This window comes from Ornithodoros turicata, chromosome 6 (genome assembly GCF_037126465.1).
Source record: "Ornithodoros turicata isolate Travis chromosome 6, ASM3712646v1, whole genome shotgun sequence".
NCBI lineage: Eukaryota > Metazoa > Arthropoda > Arachnida > Ixodida > Argasidae > Ornithodoros > Ornithodoros turicata.
In genome coordinates this window covers 14032843-14050943 of record NC_088206.1, presented here as the reverse complement: position 1 = coordinate 14050943, position 18101 = coordinate 14032843, and the positions used below count along the sequence as shown (strand labels likewise).

Genomic DNA, 18101 nt, shown 5'->3' with positions numbered 1-18101 from the left:
AGCACCCGCGAGGTCTCCTCTCCCATGCGAAATCGTCTGTTACGGACACGGCGCGGCGCTACTTCCGACGGCGTACTCTGCACGTCACAGTGTGACGTCAGCATCACTCATCCATAGATGGACTCTCTGAAGGAGGGGAGGGGTTTTTCTAGAGGGTCAATACATCAAAGAACTCTGGCACACGCTGGAGGTCAGCCACAATAATTCTCGTGCATTGCGAATAGACTTCTCCCTGTTTGTGAACACAAGACGTCATAGTGTTTGACAGCGCCAACAATTTGGAAGCTAGAGACGAACAAGGTCGCGCTCAAAAGCCACGGTCTTCAGGGGATAACGATGATCCCTGAGAGGGACGCGACCTTCGGTCCTACTTTTCTTTCAGTAGGAGGCAGCGAACAAGTGCCCATTCGTGGAACCCAGCCCTCCCCTTCCGATTTGTCTCGGTTTCAGTCTGTCTACCAACGTCATGATGACGTTTCTGGCGTAGAGGGTTATTGAGGATGTTATGCTAATTTTGTCGGGAGCTCTCTCATAGCAATATTTTTTTCTCTCTCTTCTATAGCGGATGATGACGTCACAGTGGGCAAGTTCTACGCCACGTTCTTAATCCAGGATTACTTCAGGCGATTCAAGAAAAGGAAAGAGGAGCGAGCATCCGAAAAGGACGCCAACGAAAGCACCGTTGCGTTGCAGGCACGTCCGTAGAGCCTTCTTTGTTGTTGTTGTTCTGCTTTTGTGCCACTCCTTGTACCGAGTCTTACGATGGCGGTTTTAATGAACCTAATATGCCAGCGATGTTTCTTTGTTTCCGTCTGAAGGCGGGTCTGAGAGAACTGCACGAAATGGGTCCAGAGATCCGCAGGGCTGTGTCTGGCAACCTGGACCAGGACTTCGAAGACGGCCGGGGCAACGAGCCCATGCATCGAGTAAGTATCACGTCATTTCTCTGTAGTGCGTCGAAAGTACTAGTTGAAAAATGAACAGAACTGTACATGTGCTGACTACGGTAAGTTAACCAAGATACAAAAAGGGGGGCATAACAAACACATTGTGGGGCTGATAACCGCAAGCCAATCACGGTCAGACTCCGCAAGCTTAAACAGTGGAGAGAGGTAGCTAGACTGCTAAGAAGTATGTGCCTTTAAATTCATCCATGTTCATTAAGACATATTGTATAGGCCATGCTACTAGAAAGTACGGTAATATACTTAGCAGTTTAACCGACATCAAAACGTTACTTGGACCAACGTTACATATATTTTATTTCATATTGAAGATTTAGTCAGTGGTGGCACTTTAAAGGGAGACTTCGCAAGGATTCGAAAAAAAGAGAACATCTCCCTATTTGTAAACAAATGACGTCATAGTGTTCGACAGCGCCACCGGTTTGATAGAGTTGAACTATGCTCCAAGCTATGGGGCGAACGAGGTCGCGCCCGAAAACCACGGTCTTGAGGGGATTACGATGATCCCTGAAAGGGACGGCGACCTTCGGTCCTACTTTTCTTTCAATAGGAGGCAGCGAACAAGTGCCCATTCGTGGAACCCAGCTCTCCCCTTCCGATTCGGTTTCAGTCTGTCTACCAACGTCATGATGACGTTTCTCGGGTAGAGGTTTATTGGGTGAGCATCATACCGAATACTAACCACCCCCTCGATACCGAATACAACATTCGCATTCATTTTGCGCGAGTAATTAATGCGTAAATGATGACGATAGCAAACCGAAACCGAAATGCGAAGAGCACAAAACAGAGCTCCATACTACGGTGGTTCGTCCGGAGGAGGATTCCGTGACGTCACCCAGCATTGTCGTCTGCTTCCAAGCCTGCATTCTTTCTCCCTTGCCGGATGCCGGATGATGTCAGCAGTGTGTTGCTTTCAGCGCCCTCTCGCTTGACAGAGGCGAAGCGCTCTGTTCGTAATAATTCATTTGAGTAAAATCTGCGGAGTTTTGGAGCGAGATATTTCGTACACATGTTCCTGACGTCCCAAAGATTACGGATATACCACAACCTTTGTGGTGATTTTGGTGCGGAGTCCCACTTTAAAGTGGAACGGTTCAGATGTCTCTTGCGGATTAATCATTAACTCGCCTGTTTTCAGCGGAACCACTCCCTGTTTGGGAGCATGTGGTCGTCGATACGTGGTAAGCCCGGAACTCACCACACGAGGACTCTGCAAGTGAACGCGGCCGCCCATGCCAAGGTGTCACCCACCAGTTCTTTGGACGTGTCGCCCCGCGGGGCGTCAGATCCAAATCATGTCAAACTCAGGCGTGACGGAGGGATTCCCCTGCAACGGGGGAGTCCAAACTCGAGGTAAGTGGAGACATTCCATTTTTGTAAGCTGTAAGAACCCCCGATCTGCGCTACATTTGTTTGCGTTTTATGGGATATTTGCAGTGCTGGGGAGCAAGTGTCAGGGCTAGGGAACTAAAACGGGGTAGTATTCGGTAAGCGGTTCTCCAGCATAATCATCTCTAAGAAAATGAAGCTGCACTTGGCTTGGTAGACTGTGTCCTGTGCCTGTTCCTTTCAAGGCAGATTGAACATTAACTATAACGCATCATCGTTAATTCGAATGGGAAGCGTATTAATATCGAATTAACGGGAATTAATTAACGGAACGATAATTTATTAACGGAACTGTAGCAATACCATCGAATTAACCAATATATCAAATTATCCGTGGTCGAACTTCGTAGATGTTTGCTTGGATCACACCACATTATGCCAGAAATCGAATCGAAATTACGTAAATTTGATAAAATTTGTCAAGCGGTTTTGTGCCACAGCGCCTGGAAGGGCGTTAGATATTACAGTGCAGCCGTTATGTCTAAACGAAATGACGTCATTGTAAACAATATTTCAATTGCTAGGCAATTACAATTGCAGTGAAATGGAATAGCTGGACGATTCTTTTTTTTTTCTCTCTCGAAGTCCGCTAGGTCTTTATTACAGCTGTTTATTACTTTGTGCCTGGACCACTTGGTGCCTGGTGCCTTTTTGTCCGGATCACTCTTTGTCTTAATGTATTCCAAGTCGTTGTCAATGCATTTGCTGTTCGATGTCACTAATTGTGCTGCGTGTTGAATTGAGGACAGTTCTTTTCTCTCGACAATCGGGTCACGTCGAGCAATAGTTTTTCAAAGACCTTGTCGTCGCTTTAGCCTATAGGGTATACCATGCAGTATTCCTATATACATGTGCAACATGCAATAAATATTTATAACTAATGTTGTATTTAGCCGAATAATAAGTTTTCTGCGCTCGGATGCCACCAAAATAACGATCTCAGCAACAATAGAGATTCGACTCTTCTGCTATCGTGATCGAATTACTTAAATAGCGTTCTCTTTCTGCCCTTCTTAGTCATTTCTGTCGCAGTTTGCTCGTATACTGTATTGCTCTGCTGATGTGGGATTATTTCTTATTTATTTATTATTACTTACTACTTTATTATTATTACTTATTTTATTATTTAAGAAATTATTTGGCTTTGGATATTGTCACGTGATTCCTGCTTGTCAAGTTTGTTGCCAGAGTGAAATTCAACCAAGAAGTGCGTATACTACTTGGGAATTTTGTTTCGTATCCAGTCATCGCGGTGACCGCATCTTTCACTTCAAACCTCCAACGCGTCGTGACATTCGGGATTCCCGGTTTGTGTCCCGGGTGCCTGCGCTGGAGTGGACAGGGCTCGTGCTGGGTAATCTTGAAGACGCGCAAATGATGTTTAAACCCGCGAACCTCTTCCACCTTTTGTTTACGAACCTCACGTTTCTTTCTAAGTGCGACGCTACACATTTCACGCTGACGGAATTACTTCCAACAAAAAAAAAAATTCCCGTACCCACGAAAACGTCAAAAACGAGCGGTAGGTTTCAGAAATTGTTAAATAGTTCACCCCCGCCAATCAGGGAATCGAGACAGTACTTTAGCGCGGTGCCAGTTGAAATTGTTCGCAATAAAATACGCGCAATTAATTGCTCTTGGTTGAATCTCACTGGAAACGATTTGTGTATTTGAGTCGCCTGTCTCTGTCGTACATTCTTTCTTTCTTCCTCTCAGTTTGCGTTGGCTGTCCTGCTTGTGCTTCATCGACTTCATTGCAGCATATGTACCTCCCTCAATTCTTCTCGTGTGTATCGCAATCTATATATCATACATTCACCGTACTTTTCCTCCCTTTTTTTACTCACATTCCTAGTGGCCTGCCTGCACTGTTGCGCTATATACTTTTTTGTTTTACTTTCAATCTTTTTCTTTCTTTTTCCAGATTTTACTGTTGATTGCCGTCTTTTTACTACTTTTACTGCACGCGCGGTGAATGTGCGCAAGTCTAGAAAATTGTATAGGCTACGTCTAATACTACGCGAGTGTGAACTTAACGTCTGCACACACAAGGCCACTGAGGCAGTTTTACTTACTACTAACATATGGCGGTGTGCAGGGTGTCCCACGTGGCTTGAAACAACCCTTAAAGGGACGGTCGCATCCCTTTCCGGTCAATATCGAAACTATAGTGCCGTTTTTTTTTTCTCCTGGACTACTGACAACGATATCGAAAATCCCACGCAAAATAGCGGCGTAGTTTGACGTTTATTCCGCGGAATACGTTACAAGAGTAGACGCCGGATGTTGAGATTATGCCGGATGTCCCTCTCTGGAAAAACGAGAAAGCGTCACTGCCTAAGAACCAATGATGGCGCGACCTTGAGAGAAGGAATGCCGCGGCCGTACGGCGTCTGAGGGAGTTACGTGGCGTCTGGACGGCGCCTTTCCTTCTCTGCGCACCGCCCTCTCCCTCCTCCGCTTAGGGAGCGACGTCACGCCGCCGGAGCGTCTGCGGCCGCGGAAGCAGCGCTGATATTTAAAATTTGTTTATTTAATATCGAAGCGCTTTTCGGACGAAAAAAATAGCTCAGGTCGACCGATGTGGAAATAGTGGCATCGGTTTCATAGATGAGTTTCCGGATGCGACTCTCTCTTTAAGAAACGTCGTACAATATGTCGAACGAATCTACAGGCATCGTATACGGAGTCTGCGTCCAGCTTGTCGCCGCGGCTTCGCGGAAGTGGAATGAAAGAGCGGACTGTACATCTACAGCGCACCTGAGGGCGCTATTATTATAGGGTGTTGGTAGTTTTCAAATGTTGCGAGTATTCTTTGGAGCCTGGAAAAAAGAAGTGCGTGAGAGGTACTTGATTGCAAATGACAACATCGCAATGTTCCTGACGGCGCTCCGCAACCTTCCAATAGGCGATTTTTCAAAGATGCAAGCGCCACCAAGCGCGCGGCGCAAAGAAGCATGGGAACTTTGAGGGACACGGAATGTTGTTGTTCTACCTCCGCCTCTGGCCGTCTCGTGATGCTCTAAGGTGCTCTCAGTTCCCATGACCCCTTGCGTGCCGCAGGTGGCGCTTGCTTTTGTAGACAGCTCGGCTCTAAAATTGACGTCGGCAGATTCAATGCATGATTTATTTTTTTAGTTACACAATTAATTAGGTATCATGCAGGACGATTGTCAACAATAGTATGCAGCCGGTTTGCACACATTGTACCAGTTATTCTCTCGATTGTTTTCCTTCTTATGCGTCATTGAAGACACCCTGTATGTTATAGGCTAACCACTCCAATGCACGAAAACTTCCTTCTAACCACACTCGTTCTAATCCGCACCCCTCCCCAGCTCATCCTCCGAATGCCTGGAACAGTTGGGCGCCTCATCCCCAGCCACCACGACTCCTCAGGTGACGTCACACCCGCCGTCGCTTTCGGCCGGTAGTTCTCCGTGCCTCCGCCGAGCGCCGCCTTCGTCGTCGTCTCCAGCCTGCAGCTCCTGTGGGGAAAGCTCGCTGGCAGACAAGGACGGGGGCGGGGCTGCGGCACATGGGCCCGAGGCTATTCCTCTGCGATCACTCCGACGCTCCAGGTCCGCTCGGCATGCGGACGTGACGTCACTGCTCTTCGCTTCCGACTCGGACAGCCCATTCTCCGACAGAAGGCCGTCAGCAGCATCGACCTCTTCTCGAAAGCATTCCTTCCGCTCAGACTACTACCTCTGCGCACAGTATGTTTGCTAACACGTGCATGCTGGCATGATATAAGCATGATAAGCCTTTTTTTTCTCTGAGAAACTGGGATGATAGTAGCGAAAAGACGTCACCTTAGAACCGTCTCTCCTTGTGGCACACTCCCGTATAATCTCTTCATGGGGTTCATTTATGGAGTCACGTCTTATAAGTCAACGCCATCTGGATACAGAAGGTCCGCTTATTGCCTCCTCTCCCACCTTCACTACGTTGACATATAAAGTCGGAATTCGTCTGCTACTGCGAATCACCGTTTTGCGAATTCAAGAACTCGGAAATGATTCCAGCTAACTTGGAACCTGCAGACCTGAATCTGGTGACAAAAGGTGCAACACGCTTTCCAGAAAACCAGTCTTGAGGAAGATATGAAACCGTTTATCGCTTTATTTTAAAGTTTTCTCATTTAGTACGCGAGGACGTTCAATCACTGCTCGCAGACAACGGTTGTTCGTCTCTATGACTGCGACCGCTGAGAGCTCGTTCGTGATTGGTTGCCGCCGTTGAAAACACGACCCTGATTGGCTGACTCTTAGTTGTTAGGTCGCGTCGACGATTAATCAGGCTTTCTCTATCTAGGTGGTGTTGGCTAGGTTCGAGTTTAGACGGGGAAAAAGCCATTCTTTGTTGTGGCTTTCTTTTCTTTTTTTCTTTTCTTTTTTCCTAAAAGAAAGCCCACGAAATGCAAAAAAGAAAGTAGAGAGCAAAGTCCATCTTATCCGTGGAGTACTATCTACGACTTTGCTGCCATAACTTTGCTTCACAAATAAGATGGACTTTCGTTCTTTCAGGGACGTTTGAGGGCGCTACAATCGCCTCGCGTGGGAGCGTTGTCACGTGGTATGTTTGTCTTCCACGGGCTTCAGAAAATCCCAGAGAGGTTAGCGCCGCTTTGAACTATGGGAACTTGTCTCCCAACTGTTTCGGTTTCTCCTCTCTCGGATAGTCCACGAGGTGTCAAGGTTATAGGAAAAGAAGCGTGAAGGAGTGTTCTCCCTTCCTCAGGACAATAATCTCCCAGGATGCAACGCATGCGCAAGAAGCACAGGGGTTTCCTGAAATCGTCTATTGTCACCCTCAGCCCCTAAACCAACATTTTAAAAGTTCGCAAATTTTCTTCTCCGATCATGTAATTATGCAAAATGAAGCTATGCCGTACACGACTGCTGATAACGTTCAGACGGTTTCATTGGCATAGAGTGCTCAGTCTTTTGAATTCATGCGCATGTTAGTAGAAATGATCTGTGTATAACAGGTTAAGGTTCTTCACTACTGTCAGGCTTATGTCACTACCAAATTTCCACTTTAACGAACGATGAGCGGATGAACGAAAATTGCCAGACTACTGCTTCAGCTCGGTCATCAGGCACTCGCTTAATCCGCGACGTAGCAGAATTTTTTAGGACAAGGAGTAGCAACCAAGCAAGTCCGTGTATGGACGACCTGAAGCTTGAGGAGGACAAACGCGGACATAAGGGCTAAAGCCTCGTTCTGGCATGTTTTTGTGTCAGTTTATCCTCCTTAAGTTCGAGGTTATCATACCCACTACGTAACACAAGCACAGCACCTTCTTAGCACTCCACAGGAAACCAACCAATGAATTGTCCGATAGAAGTGCAAGGGTGCAGGCGAGCTGGTACATTGTAAAACGACGATAATGCCTGAGACACGGAACAAAAAGACGTCTTGTCGTCTTTTTGTTCCGTGTCTCAGGTTTTATCGTCGTTTTGCATTGTCCGATCCTGGTATTGAACCAATGGTATAGAAGTTTCACGATGGTACATGGGCAGTGATGAATGGTCCCAGTTCCAGCTCGTGACAAATTACTCTTGCTGGGAATGTCCGTAGTCCACGGGAATATGATGCAAATCCTAATGTACTGCCTATTTTTATGGGTGGGAGACATACATCGTCCCCAAGTCCACCTTTCCATAATTGTACTCAAAAAGCGAGGGCCACGATCCCTACCAAAATAAACGGTGAAACGAACCTGTACTTTTACGAGGCGTGTTCGAACCTTGCAAAATCACCGTGTCTACTCATCGCTTTTCTTGAGCATGAAACGGAAAGCTATGATGCCCTCCATACAGGGGACGATGAGGCTGTTTTAATGCTTAGCTGATTCTACCTTGGCGGTGTTATCTGCACTTTTTCTTTAATCCACTCGATTTACACCAATGTGCCTTTCAAAATCATATTACAATAGCAAGCGTATCTAGACGTGGCATTAAGTACCCGTATGTACAGCGCCAGCTTCACTTTTCACGTTTTTTTTTACTACCATTCCCCCCTTTCCTTTACAATCTACCAATTCATCATCCACGCAGTCACATGTAGGACACGTTTAACCCTTTCCCACTGACCGCATCCCTTCCTCTCCTCCCCTAGTCCACGTAGCACAACTGCAGACCTGTCATCGGACCAGAGCAGTGTGGGTACGACCCAGGCACCCCCTACACCCCCACCCCGCCGGTTCGGGGTGGGCGGAGGTAGTTTCCGACTGCCGTGCCTCAGCAAGCAGGACAGCCACGAACGCCCCATCCTCAGCTGCAGTTCCAGTTCCCACGAGACCCCGCCCCCCGTTGCCCCTTCGATGCCTTTTGACGGGGTCTCAACGCCCTATCCCGCTTCGCCTTTGCGCAGGATCGCGGCTTCCCTACGGCAGGTGCCTTTGCCAGCTATGGCTGTTGCAGGGCTTGCTGACCCCATAGGAAGACAAGGAAGCCCGTCCCGCTTCGTGCCCCTGCATCGTGCCTCCTACCATGGTGAGTGATGGCAACGCACGCTAATTCATAAAAGTGTTTGCTGCGTATGCAGCACGCGTTCCACCGTACTCTATCAGCGCCACCTAGATAAAGAAAGCCTGATCGCTCAAACAACGTGTAAACCACGACCTGCTACTATACTAGAGACCTGGCCATCCGCAAAGCTCCCGGGACCGGGGTAGTAGTTCTGACAATCGCCGCTTGGCTATGGGATTTGGCGCTAGCTCGCACTATTCGTTACCACGTGACTTGCCGAAACCGCGGCAATACATGGTAGGCTGTGTTGACGAAGCAATAAGCGTAGCGCGTGCTTAGCAAAAGCTTGTGTAGCACGAAAGACTGTGGCAAGAGTGACAGTGTCATTCCCTCCCCCCATAATGCTATGTGGCGCTTGCAGTGGCCACTACCGTAACTATCCCATGACCCGGCTCTCCCATAGGCGATCGCCAGTTGTCCAGGTCTCTAGTATAGAGTAGGTCGTGGTGTAAACGCCCATCACGACCGTGCTTCGACAGCCATAGCTGTGGACGCGAGCCGTCATCGGCCACATCGGCAGCCGCTGGGAGCCACAGAAAGCCGGTGTTTCAAAACGTCGGCGGCTATTGGCTGAAGGAGATCTCATCCAGATGGCGAAGGGGGAAGAGGACTCATTAAGCAGGCTTCCTTTATCTGGGTGGCGTTCGATATACACACGGTTTAGGGTGCCTGAATACTATGTGTACAAAGAGGGAGTTACTATTCAGGCACCCTAACACGATTCGGTCGCGAAACATAGTCAGTGAAAGGAACGAAGGTAACCATCACTGGTAACTTTCTCTGCGCGGTTCAGATTGTGAAATAGTCGTGCGTTCCTATTAGTTACTGCTACTGGAACTCGTCTAGTGACCTATTGTGAGTCTGGGCTTGTGATGGCTTGAGTAAGTGGCGTATTATTCACAGGATCAGACCTCTGCCTCTTCGTTGAGTAGCCGCCATCTTTCTCGCTTTGCTTCGGCCTTCGTTTTTAATTGCGATGCGTTACTGTCTTCATGCGGTATGCATCTAAGCAAACACGAAGATCCTGCTTCAGCTTCACTGTTATCGTACTCCATTTCAATGGCGCAACAGCATTACGTTTGCACATTAAGAGAGGCATATAGCTTTGCTGCTTTTCCTGCAAACATTATGCCAGCGCGGTGAAAGCACGCGACACAGGAGACTGCAACGGACGGAGGGACGGACGGACGGACTGACACATGAACGGACACACGCTTTATCTTTATTCCCTACCTGCAGAATGCATTCCGTATCAATACAGGCTACATGCACACTATACATAGCACATGCCTTGAATTCGAAGCCATTAGGACACGAAACTAGTCGGGACTATTACTGACCTCCATTCATGTTGCGCCACTAAACAACAAATCAGTCAAGCAATCAGAACTATATTACCACGGAATACAGTGGAGTTGTGGGCAGCTGCGTGACGTGTGGAAACGAACCCTCTTCGTCGCCTCTCCTTGCCCGCTGTGCAGGCTGTGGTTCACTCTCAGGCATCATTCCTCAGAGCTTTCGATGATGTTTAGAAATGACCTAGCGCCATTTTCCTCATGCTAAGCTCCTGAAGTAGCCACCACAATTTACAGCTAGGCCAACATCCCCATATTTTTCAACCAAAACCTGTTGCCATCAAACAGTGCGACACTTCGTGCCGTTCTGCTTTAAAATACCTGGCCTTTACAGCACCACATGAATTCGAGGAAACCACTATCGAACTAGAAACCAAAGAAGCACCAAAAACGCGAAACGCTCTGTCTCGCTGCTCGTCGCCACATTTGAAAGTGTCTGCCTCTTCTACATCCTTTTGTCGTCGTCGTCGTCGTCTTGAAGTGTGTCGTCTTCCTACCAGGACGAAAGGTCCTGAAGATCTGTAACGGCACGTACTGACGAACCGTTTCCACAACAGGTTCCAGGGGCAGCCCTGCCATGGACCAAAATCACCTGGGTGCAAGGAGGAGGCCTGACGACCCCATGGGAGCTTTTGTAGGGAGTGCGGAGAATCTCGTTGGGAGGGTAAGTAGTACAAAAGACCCAGAAGCTTTCTCAAAACGCCTCTTGCGGTTTTGCGTGGTTCATCTTCTAGCGATAATACCACAGGTCCTACATGTCTTTCGGACGTGAACGTCTTGTCCTGTGGGACGCACATATGCGGTGCAGCATGGTGAAGCAAAGGTGGCAGCGCTTCAAAAGGGCATATTATAGGAGTGCGCTAATATTGGAACGTCTTTAATATTGAAGCCAATCATTGTGTGTCCAATTCGAATATTTTGAATCGAATAGGAAATTCCATATTTGAATTTTGAATTAAATCCAATGTCTCTTTCAAAGCGAATGTATTCGACAAGTTCTGAACCTCCACGCATAAGCCCGAAAATGCCACCAGGGAAGGCATGCAACAAAGTGAGTGCTGTTTCACATGAAGATCCGTATCAGCATGCATGTACATTCCAAAAACAGAACTTCACCGCATAACCCGCTGATGGCCAACCGTTTCGCAGAATGACAGCATTATCGCACATGCTTTGTAGAAAGCGCTGGCCGTACGCCTTTGCGTGATACTTAACATAACAGCGTATGTGTCACTAAAAGGCGTACGCCTCCCGTTTTTAACAAATCGTGGGAGAACTCTGGCATTCGGGCTCGGCCATGCCGCTGGCATGGCCGAGCCGGTAAAAGTGGCCGCCCGTTGGTGGGAGCCAAGGTCGTGCCGAAGACAGGCAGGTGGTGGGTTCGAATCCCACCACCGGCTGTGCTGTCTAAAGTTTTCCCTGGGTTTTCAGACAGATTTTTCCCGACGAATGTCGGCACAGTTCTCTTGAAGTCTGCCCAGAACGCATATTAACCCCCATTTCCACCACTCTTTTCCTGCTGTTCTATCTCCATCATGTCCACGTCTGTATGCTGCTCATAGCCACAGTTGCTTCGCGGCGCTAACACAGGAATGAGAAAAAAAAACGGTCTCGTCAGCACCTCCGCTGTTTTTAGAGTGTACTGATTTGAGAGGATTGATTTGGTTGGGTAAATGCAATGGGGATTACAAAAAGCACCCCTTTTACACCCTGAAAGGTGTAAATGAAATGCTGTTCCGTTAACGATACATGTGAAGTGGAGAGACTCAAGGACGAAATATACGTTTCTCTCGTGTCTCTTGTAGGTGCTGCATGAACAAGGTCTCGGAAAATACTGCGACTCGGACTTCGTGCGCGCCACCCAACGGGAACTGGCCGAGGCCTGCAACCTAACCCAGGAGGAGATGGACCGCGCAGCTCATGAGATCTTGCAGGCAGAAAGGCGACGTTGCAGCTTGCCCTACCTCCACCCTGGCTTGTCCGCAGATTTCTACACAGAGCCAACGTCTCCCGACGACACCCTCGCATCCATCTCCATCCCTGTTGAAAACCCCGCTGAAGACACCGTCGCCCCGAAGGAAGCCTCTCCGCTTCATTCGTCCCCCGACAATTCCCAGCAAGACCCTGCGTTCAAAGACACCCCCTTATAGCAGCGGTGGCACACACTTTTCTAGGCGAACAACGGCGGCCGCTGTGCTGCAGAAAATGACGTCATGGCTCCACGCTGACTGGCGTGGCTTGCATTGCTCCGTGAGGCATGATGGGAATTGTTGGTTGTATCCCCTTTGTTAACCGTTTAAATGGGACGTGCAGAGTTGGCAAGCCGTTATCTAATCTGTCGCAAATGTTTCGGAATGCTATTTCGTATTCTGCACCGGTTTTAAGTCTAGGCGATACACTCATTTTGTCCAGTGACTTTTAAAAAAACAACCTTTTTGCATGGCAACCCCCATAGGGTTTTATAGTCTCCATACGTTCCTGCGGCGCCTGTTGTTGTTTCTGTTTGCGTGCTGATTACTGTGATTTTTCTTTTTTTCGTGAAGATATTGCAGTGTACATACAACCTGTACAGCGATGATGAAGAGTGTGTAGTGGTGCACATGCACGCGTTTTGTCTTTCCGCCATTGTTTCCGGAGTGATGGTAGAACACCGATGACGTCACAGAGGACTTTCGTGCGGTGATTGTGCGGCGAACGTTCACTGGTCGAACATGGTCGTGCAACGCCCTTAGTGCCTTCTCACATCAAATCAGTGCTTCTTTTTCTTCGGTAGCCGATTTTTTCTTCTGCTTGCTGTGGTTCTCTTACTCCCCCTCGTTATGCAAAAGACTGTGTGTACCCTTGCATTCAAGAAGAGTGCGTTTTGGCCCACGAGAATGCTGCCTGGAGCAGGCTGTGCTCATGCAGTCACCACGAAGACCCAAGCTCATTTGAAGGAACAAACAACTGTGCCACGCGTCCCATGTTTTGAGGTAAGTGACGCAGTGGCAAAATCGGTACAGCCAGCGCCACCTAGATACAAAAAGCAGCAGCAGTAGCCGTCGTCGCCCGCAAGGTCAGGGTGTCGTCTGCTTCGGCTAGTTGTCGTTGACGATTTCAAACGCAGACTTTCTGTGGCTTCCGACGGCTGCTGGCGGCGCAGCTCGGCAGCCGAAAGCTTGGTCCTGATTGGCGCGCCCTTAATGACCACGTGACGTCGTTTAAGCGGCTAGGCTTTGTTTGTCTAGGTGGTGTTGGTACAGCACTCCACTTGAAACTAACGAGCGATTCACGTTTACCATTTCAGGTGTTGGTTCCATAATTATGGAGGACGAGGATCATATCCTTTCGTAGTGAACTCAGATTGTTACTACTATCTGATAACATTTTTCTCGTACACTGTATTTGTTGCTGGTGTCATTCTTGAGACTACTCCGTTTAGTCCTCGCTAATCTCATTATAGAAGAGACAGCAGTGTGTGGTGATACAGTGTTGCCACAAGTCTTCTCCGGTCTCTGGAAGAACGCGTCGCTTTGTCTGCAATGTCAAATTTTACAAGATTTTTTATGCTTTGTGTTGGTGGATAATCAGTGTCGCTGTTGGCTTTTGGCAGTGGATGTTTTTACTTCTGTTGCAATGAATCGTTAGGAGCACAAAGTGTACGTTTATTTTTGCTTGCATTTCGCAGATTACCTCTCAGTTTACAACGATAACCGCAAGCAATGCATTCTGCTGCTAGAACTAGAGGTGTGCGCCGAAAGCAAATTTGTCGGCGGCGGCGTACCTCCTGTTTTTGTGCCGGCGGCGGCGCCACGCCGATCTCCTCCTATCGACGTGACCCTTCTCCGCCCCTGTCCCGCTTCTGTAAGTGTTATGTAAAAGTGCGGCGTGAACACGATGCCGTCGTTTCGAGCACTAAGTTTCGAAGCTTTTAAGTACAAATTATTGACAGCATGCTCTGAATGGACGACTGTCGGAAAAAGCAGAGTTATATTTCGGATTTAACCAATACAGAGAACGTGTACGGGCTCTTGCCGCGGCTAGCTCTTGCAGTATCGGCGGCGGCGCACACCTCTAGCTAGAACTCCCGGACCTCTGCGCTCTCGTTCGGCTACGTCGTTGCATACAACCCGGATAGTACGATGCTCAAAGTCTATACTAGACAACTACAAATTCGGCATTATCTCCGTATTGTGTATAGGCTTTAACGTTTACAGAACTAGTAATTACGTTATAGTGTAACATTCTAAGTCATTAACGATATGAATAACGTGTTACTGGATGGAACGAGAGCGCTGAGGAGGGTTCACAGAAAATTAACCCTCATTACGTTAGTAACGTACACTCACATTGCAGACATTTAAAGGGACGACTTTACATTGCATTGCCCTGTATACCATGTGAAGTTGTGAGAGATGCAGGCAACCTTCTTGAGATCCACCAAGCACTGACTTAGAACTCAATGCTGCTGTTGCTATGGAAACCAATTTTTTGCTGCAGTTTTTGCTAGCTTTTCATGACACTCTACACTTTGGTGTTCACCTTTCCAAATCATGCAAGGCATATATATACATCACTGTACATTTTGTACATTTTTGATGCTACACTTCAAGGTTGTAGTGCATAGCAGAGTCAATACACTGAACTTCATTAACTATATAGTGACCAGTTTCGACGGCTGATATAGAATGACAAATTTCGAGCGAACATTATTGAAGTGCCTGACACCTGTAAGGTGTCCCACTTAGTTGCACATTTTTCAATTGTGATATCGGAGGTTATCTAGATGCGCATGCTGAGTTCGGTTCTCTGTATACCTTGTACGCTTGTGTTAAGAACGCTTTTGTGATATATCTGGGCGTGTAAAGTGAAGCGAGACGCACAAGTGAAACGGTTGTTTTAGTCGGCGACCAATCAGACGATACACCTCTTAGTTCGTGTTGCATTCTAAGTTTATGTTACGCGTCACATGAAATGGGGGTGTGGTAACACAAGTTGACGTTAGTGGAATGATTAATTTAAGTGTCGGATCCTACGACATGTAGGAACTTCTTTTGTGTGTGTGTTGTATGCTGAACTCTAACTTAGCCAAGCACAGCGTACGATTGTATACAACAACAAAGGGAGGGAAGCAGTGTTCGATCCTTCCCGAACGAAAAACAACAAAGACATGGAAGAAGTGTATTTGGGACTATACAAAGCGTTTTTCTTTGTCCCTAGCGGAATTTTTTATAATAAAGCTATGATAGTTAAGTCTAGACGCGGTTTTCATATGCGGCCAGGTGGCGGGACGCGTACGTAACTACTGACAAAGCCAAGACTACGCACTTCTCGAGCGCAACGACATGACCTTCGGCTTATGTTGGCTGGAAAGCGATCTATCTAGCCAACCAGCGCCTGCTCCAGTCAGCCCCATCGCTACAAAACACGTGACCCTCCGACGCGAACGCTCGTCGCTCCTTTTGTGCTCGAGAAGCGCCAAGTTTCGGTTTCGGGTTATTTGCATAGCGATAGCATTAGCATAGCGATAGCGTTGCGTTTAGCGATTTATATATCAAAGTGCCTGCCCGTTTCATGTTTTTTTTTTTAACAGAGTGAATTTTGAAGTATTATCTTCTCAAATCTGCTGCCTCGCATTTTACCGAAAACATATATTTAAAAGGTGAACTAATGAATTTTAGGTAATTAGTCGTCACGTAGTTACGTGTGCTTTCCCACAAGATGTCCGCCTGGCCGCAAAAGTGCTGCCCTCATTGATTTTTTAATCTCTACATAAATAAATAAACACCTGGTATAATCAACGCGACGAACAGTGTTTGTTCATGGCCTCTAACCCAATTGGCTAAGTGCCGTACTTCCACGCAGAGAACAACAACGTTAGGTATGAACATGGAATGACAGGATACGTATTTCATAAATTCTAATGCTTTACACTTCAGCCTGATTGCTGTCAAGCGATCCGATGAACAAAATTTGTTCACGTGTGCGTTTCGGAAAGCCTATGCAACGTACCATTTTAAAAACAACGGCGATGTCGACAGAGCATTCGCCGCAACATTTTGAACGCTTCGGTCGAAGTTTAGTAGCAGCCACAGCAAGATCGATGGCACAGAAATATTTTGGACTGCTCGTGGCAGTCGTGCCAAAAACGCCTGTCCGAGCTGTATTTTTTTTCTTTCTTTCTCTTTGGGAAATCTGTACCTTTGCAGAATATTGGGTTGGCGCTTATTTAGAAGTATTGTGATACGTGAATAGTGACTGTACAGAATACTGTAGAAGGAAAAAAAATTGCTATAGAGAACAACAGCCCGAAAAAAAACGTGCTCAATAACTTCGCATAATATATAATGTCCAGTGTTTCCACTGGGAGTGTTACAGCAGCTAAGGTTTGACGACCGCGTGTCGGATGTAAATGCATTTAGAGAGTTAGTGCGAGGCAGGTTTGTCATGTTCTGCGAGAGTATCTTACAAGCACAAATATATAACATCCAACTTTTACCGTGAACTGTTTCGCGTGAGCACAGAAACCAAGCGATGCATTTAGTTTTAAAAAAACTACTACTGCAATGTACCGACGACACGTAATTCTTTGATACCACGCAGACTTCACTGTATAACGTCATGCAGCAGCGGGCAAAAATTGTCTGTTTTCTCAAAAGGCATCCTTCGTAAACGCAGTTATCCGTTTGTTTGTTTGTTTTAGTAATGGCTACAGAACAAAACGAAAAAAAAAACATTTAGCCGACAATCACGTGGTAGGAATGTGTAGACAAATTTATGTACTTCAACACTTTGCAAACAGAAAGGGACGTAGAAGTCGTCTGCATTCACATTCACATTTCCTGAACACAGTCCTTCCAAGCATTTTTGTGAGACCATTAACAAGTGTCTTGAGTAGCCATATATTTATAGAGGTACCTTCACAAGCGTTACCTTTACCCTCTTTTAAGTATGCCTTTTCGGTATAGCGTTTACTATGGTTTGCTTCGTTACATTGAATGAAAGTGCTGTCACGTAAGATTCTATTAAAGATATTCGCTGTTGTTCCTTGCATTAGGTGACCTCGCAAAATGTTTTTTTTTTAATATGCATAATGTGTACTTCGTGGCTATTGATGAGAATGCTTTATTGCACTGATTTTCACTCACAAAATCCACTTAAACAGTTCCAGCTGGAACAGGCAGCAATGAATACAGTTGTAGCCTCTTTTATGACAGAGAATTGAAACTGCAGCTCGTTGTAAAGGCATGTTTTGAATTTTTAAGTTGTTTCCATTTTGTACTCCCAGTAACGAGGTACTTGTTAGGAACCTTAGCAATTTTGAGAATGTTACACTAACCAAACGTGGTGGGTGTTGACTTGAAAAAAGCGTGGCAAACACCGTGTAGAAAACGAAGTGCCAAAGTGCTAGTCTGAGACTGCTGATGAAATAAAGTATTAATTTATATGCTACATGTCTCGTCCTTCATGTCTATACATGTACTACATGTCTTGTCCTTTGAACCAAGAAGAAAGCAAATGGGTAAGTGTCGCTAATCCTCTCTCAGCCACATTGAGTCGCCGCAATATGGAAGTCATGCAGGCTGTCATGATTCCTACTGGCGGTTGTCACTCTAGTCAGCGGATCCTTCTGGTACGGAGTGGTGCAGCACGCTGAGTGAGTACCGCGTACAGCATAGAACTCTCATAATAACTAGAAACCAAGCCAGCGAAGAGGAGCGTCTCAACATGTGAGCCGCCATGATCGATATGGTAGGCCTGGTGTGTTACGAACGGTGGCACCTACGAGTTCCCTGCGCTGTTGTTTCATGTTACAGCACAAGATTTGAACCGTACGACACTCGTTCCCTAGGGAATCCAAGCGCACAGGT

At 46.9% G+C, this 18101-nt stretch overlaps 1 protein-coding gene across 1 annotated transcript in view; it reads left to right on the top strand.

The window, feature by feature from the left end:
* The window catches only part of LOC135399187 (muscle calcium channel subunit alpha-1-like), a 165137-nt gene extending 147460 nt beyond the window's left edge, over positions 1–17677 (top strand). Inside the window, exons 39-46 of the mRNA XM_064630954.1 lie at positions 563–693; positions 819–926; positions 2107–2321; positions 5696–6076; positions 8484–8860; positions 10809–10915; positions 12057–13223; positions 13538–17677. Of these exons, the coding sequence (XP_064487024.1) occupies positions 563–693; positions 819–926; positions 2107–2321; positions 5696–6076; positions 8484–8860; positions 10809–10915; positions 12057–12401 (1664 nt within the window). The 3' untranslated portion in view covers positions 12402–13223; positions 13538–17677. The remainder of the gene's footprint in view (positions 1–562; positions 694–818; positions 927–2106; positions 2322–5695; positions 6077–8483; positions 8861–10808; positions 10916–12056; positions 13224–13537) is intronic.
* The last annotated feature ends 424 nt before the right edge of the window (positions 17678–18101 follow it).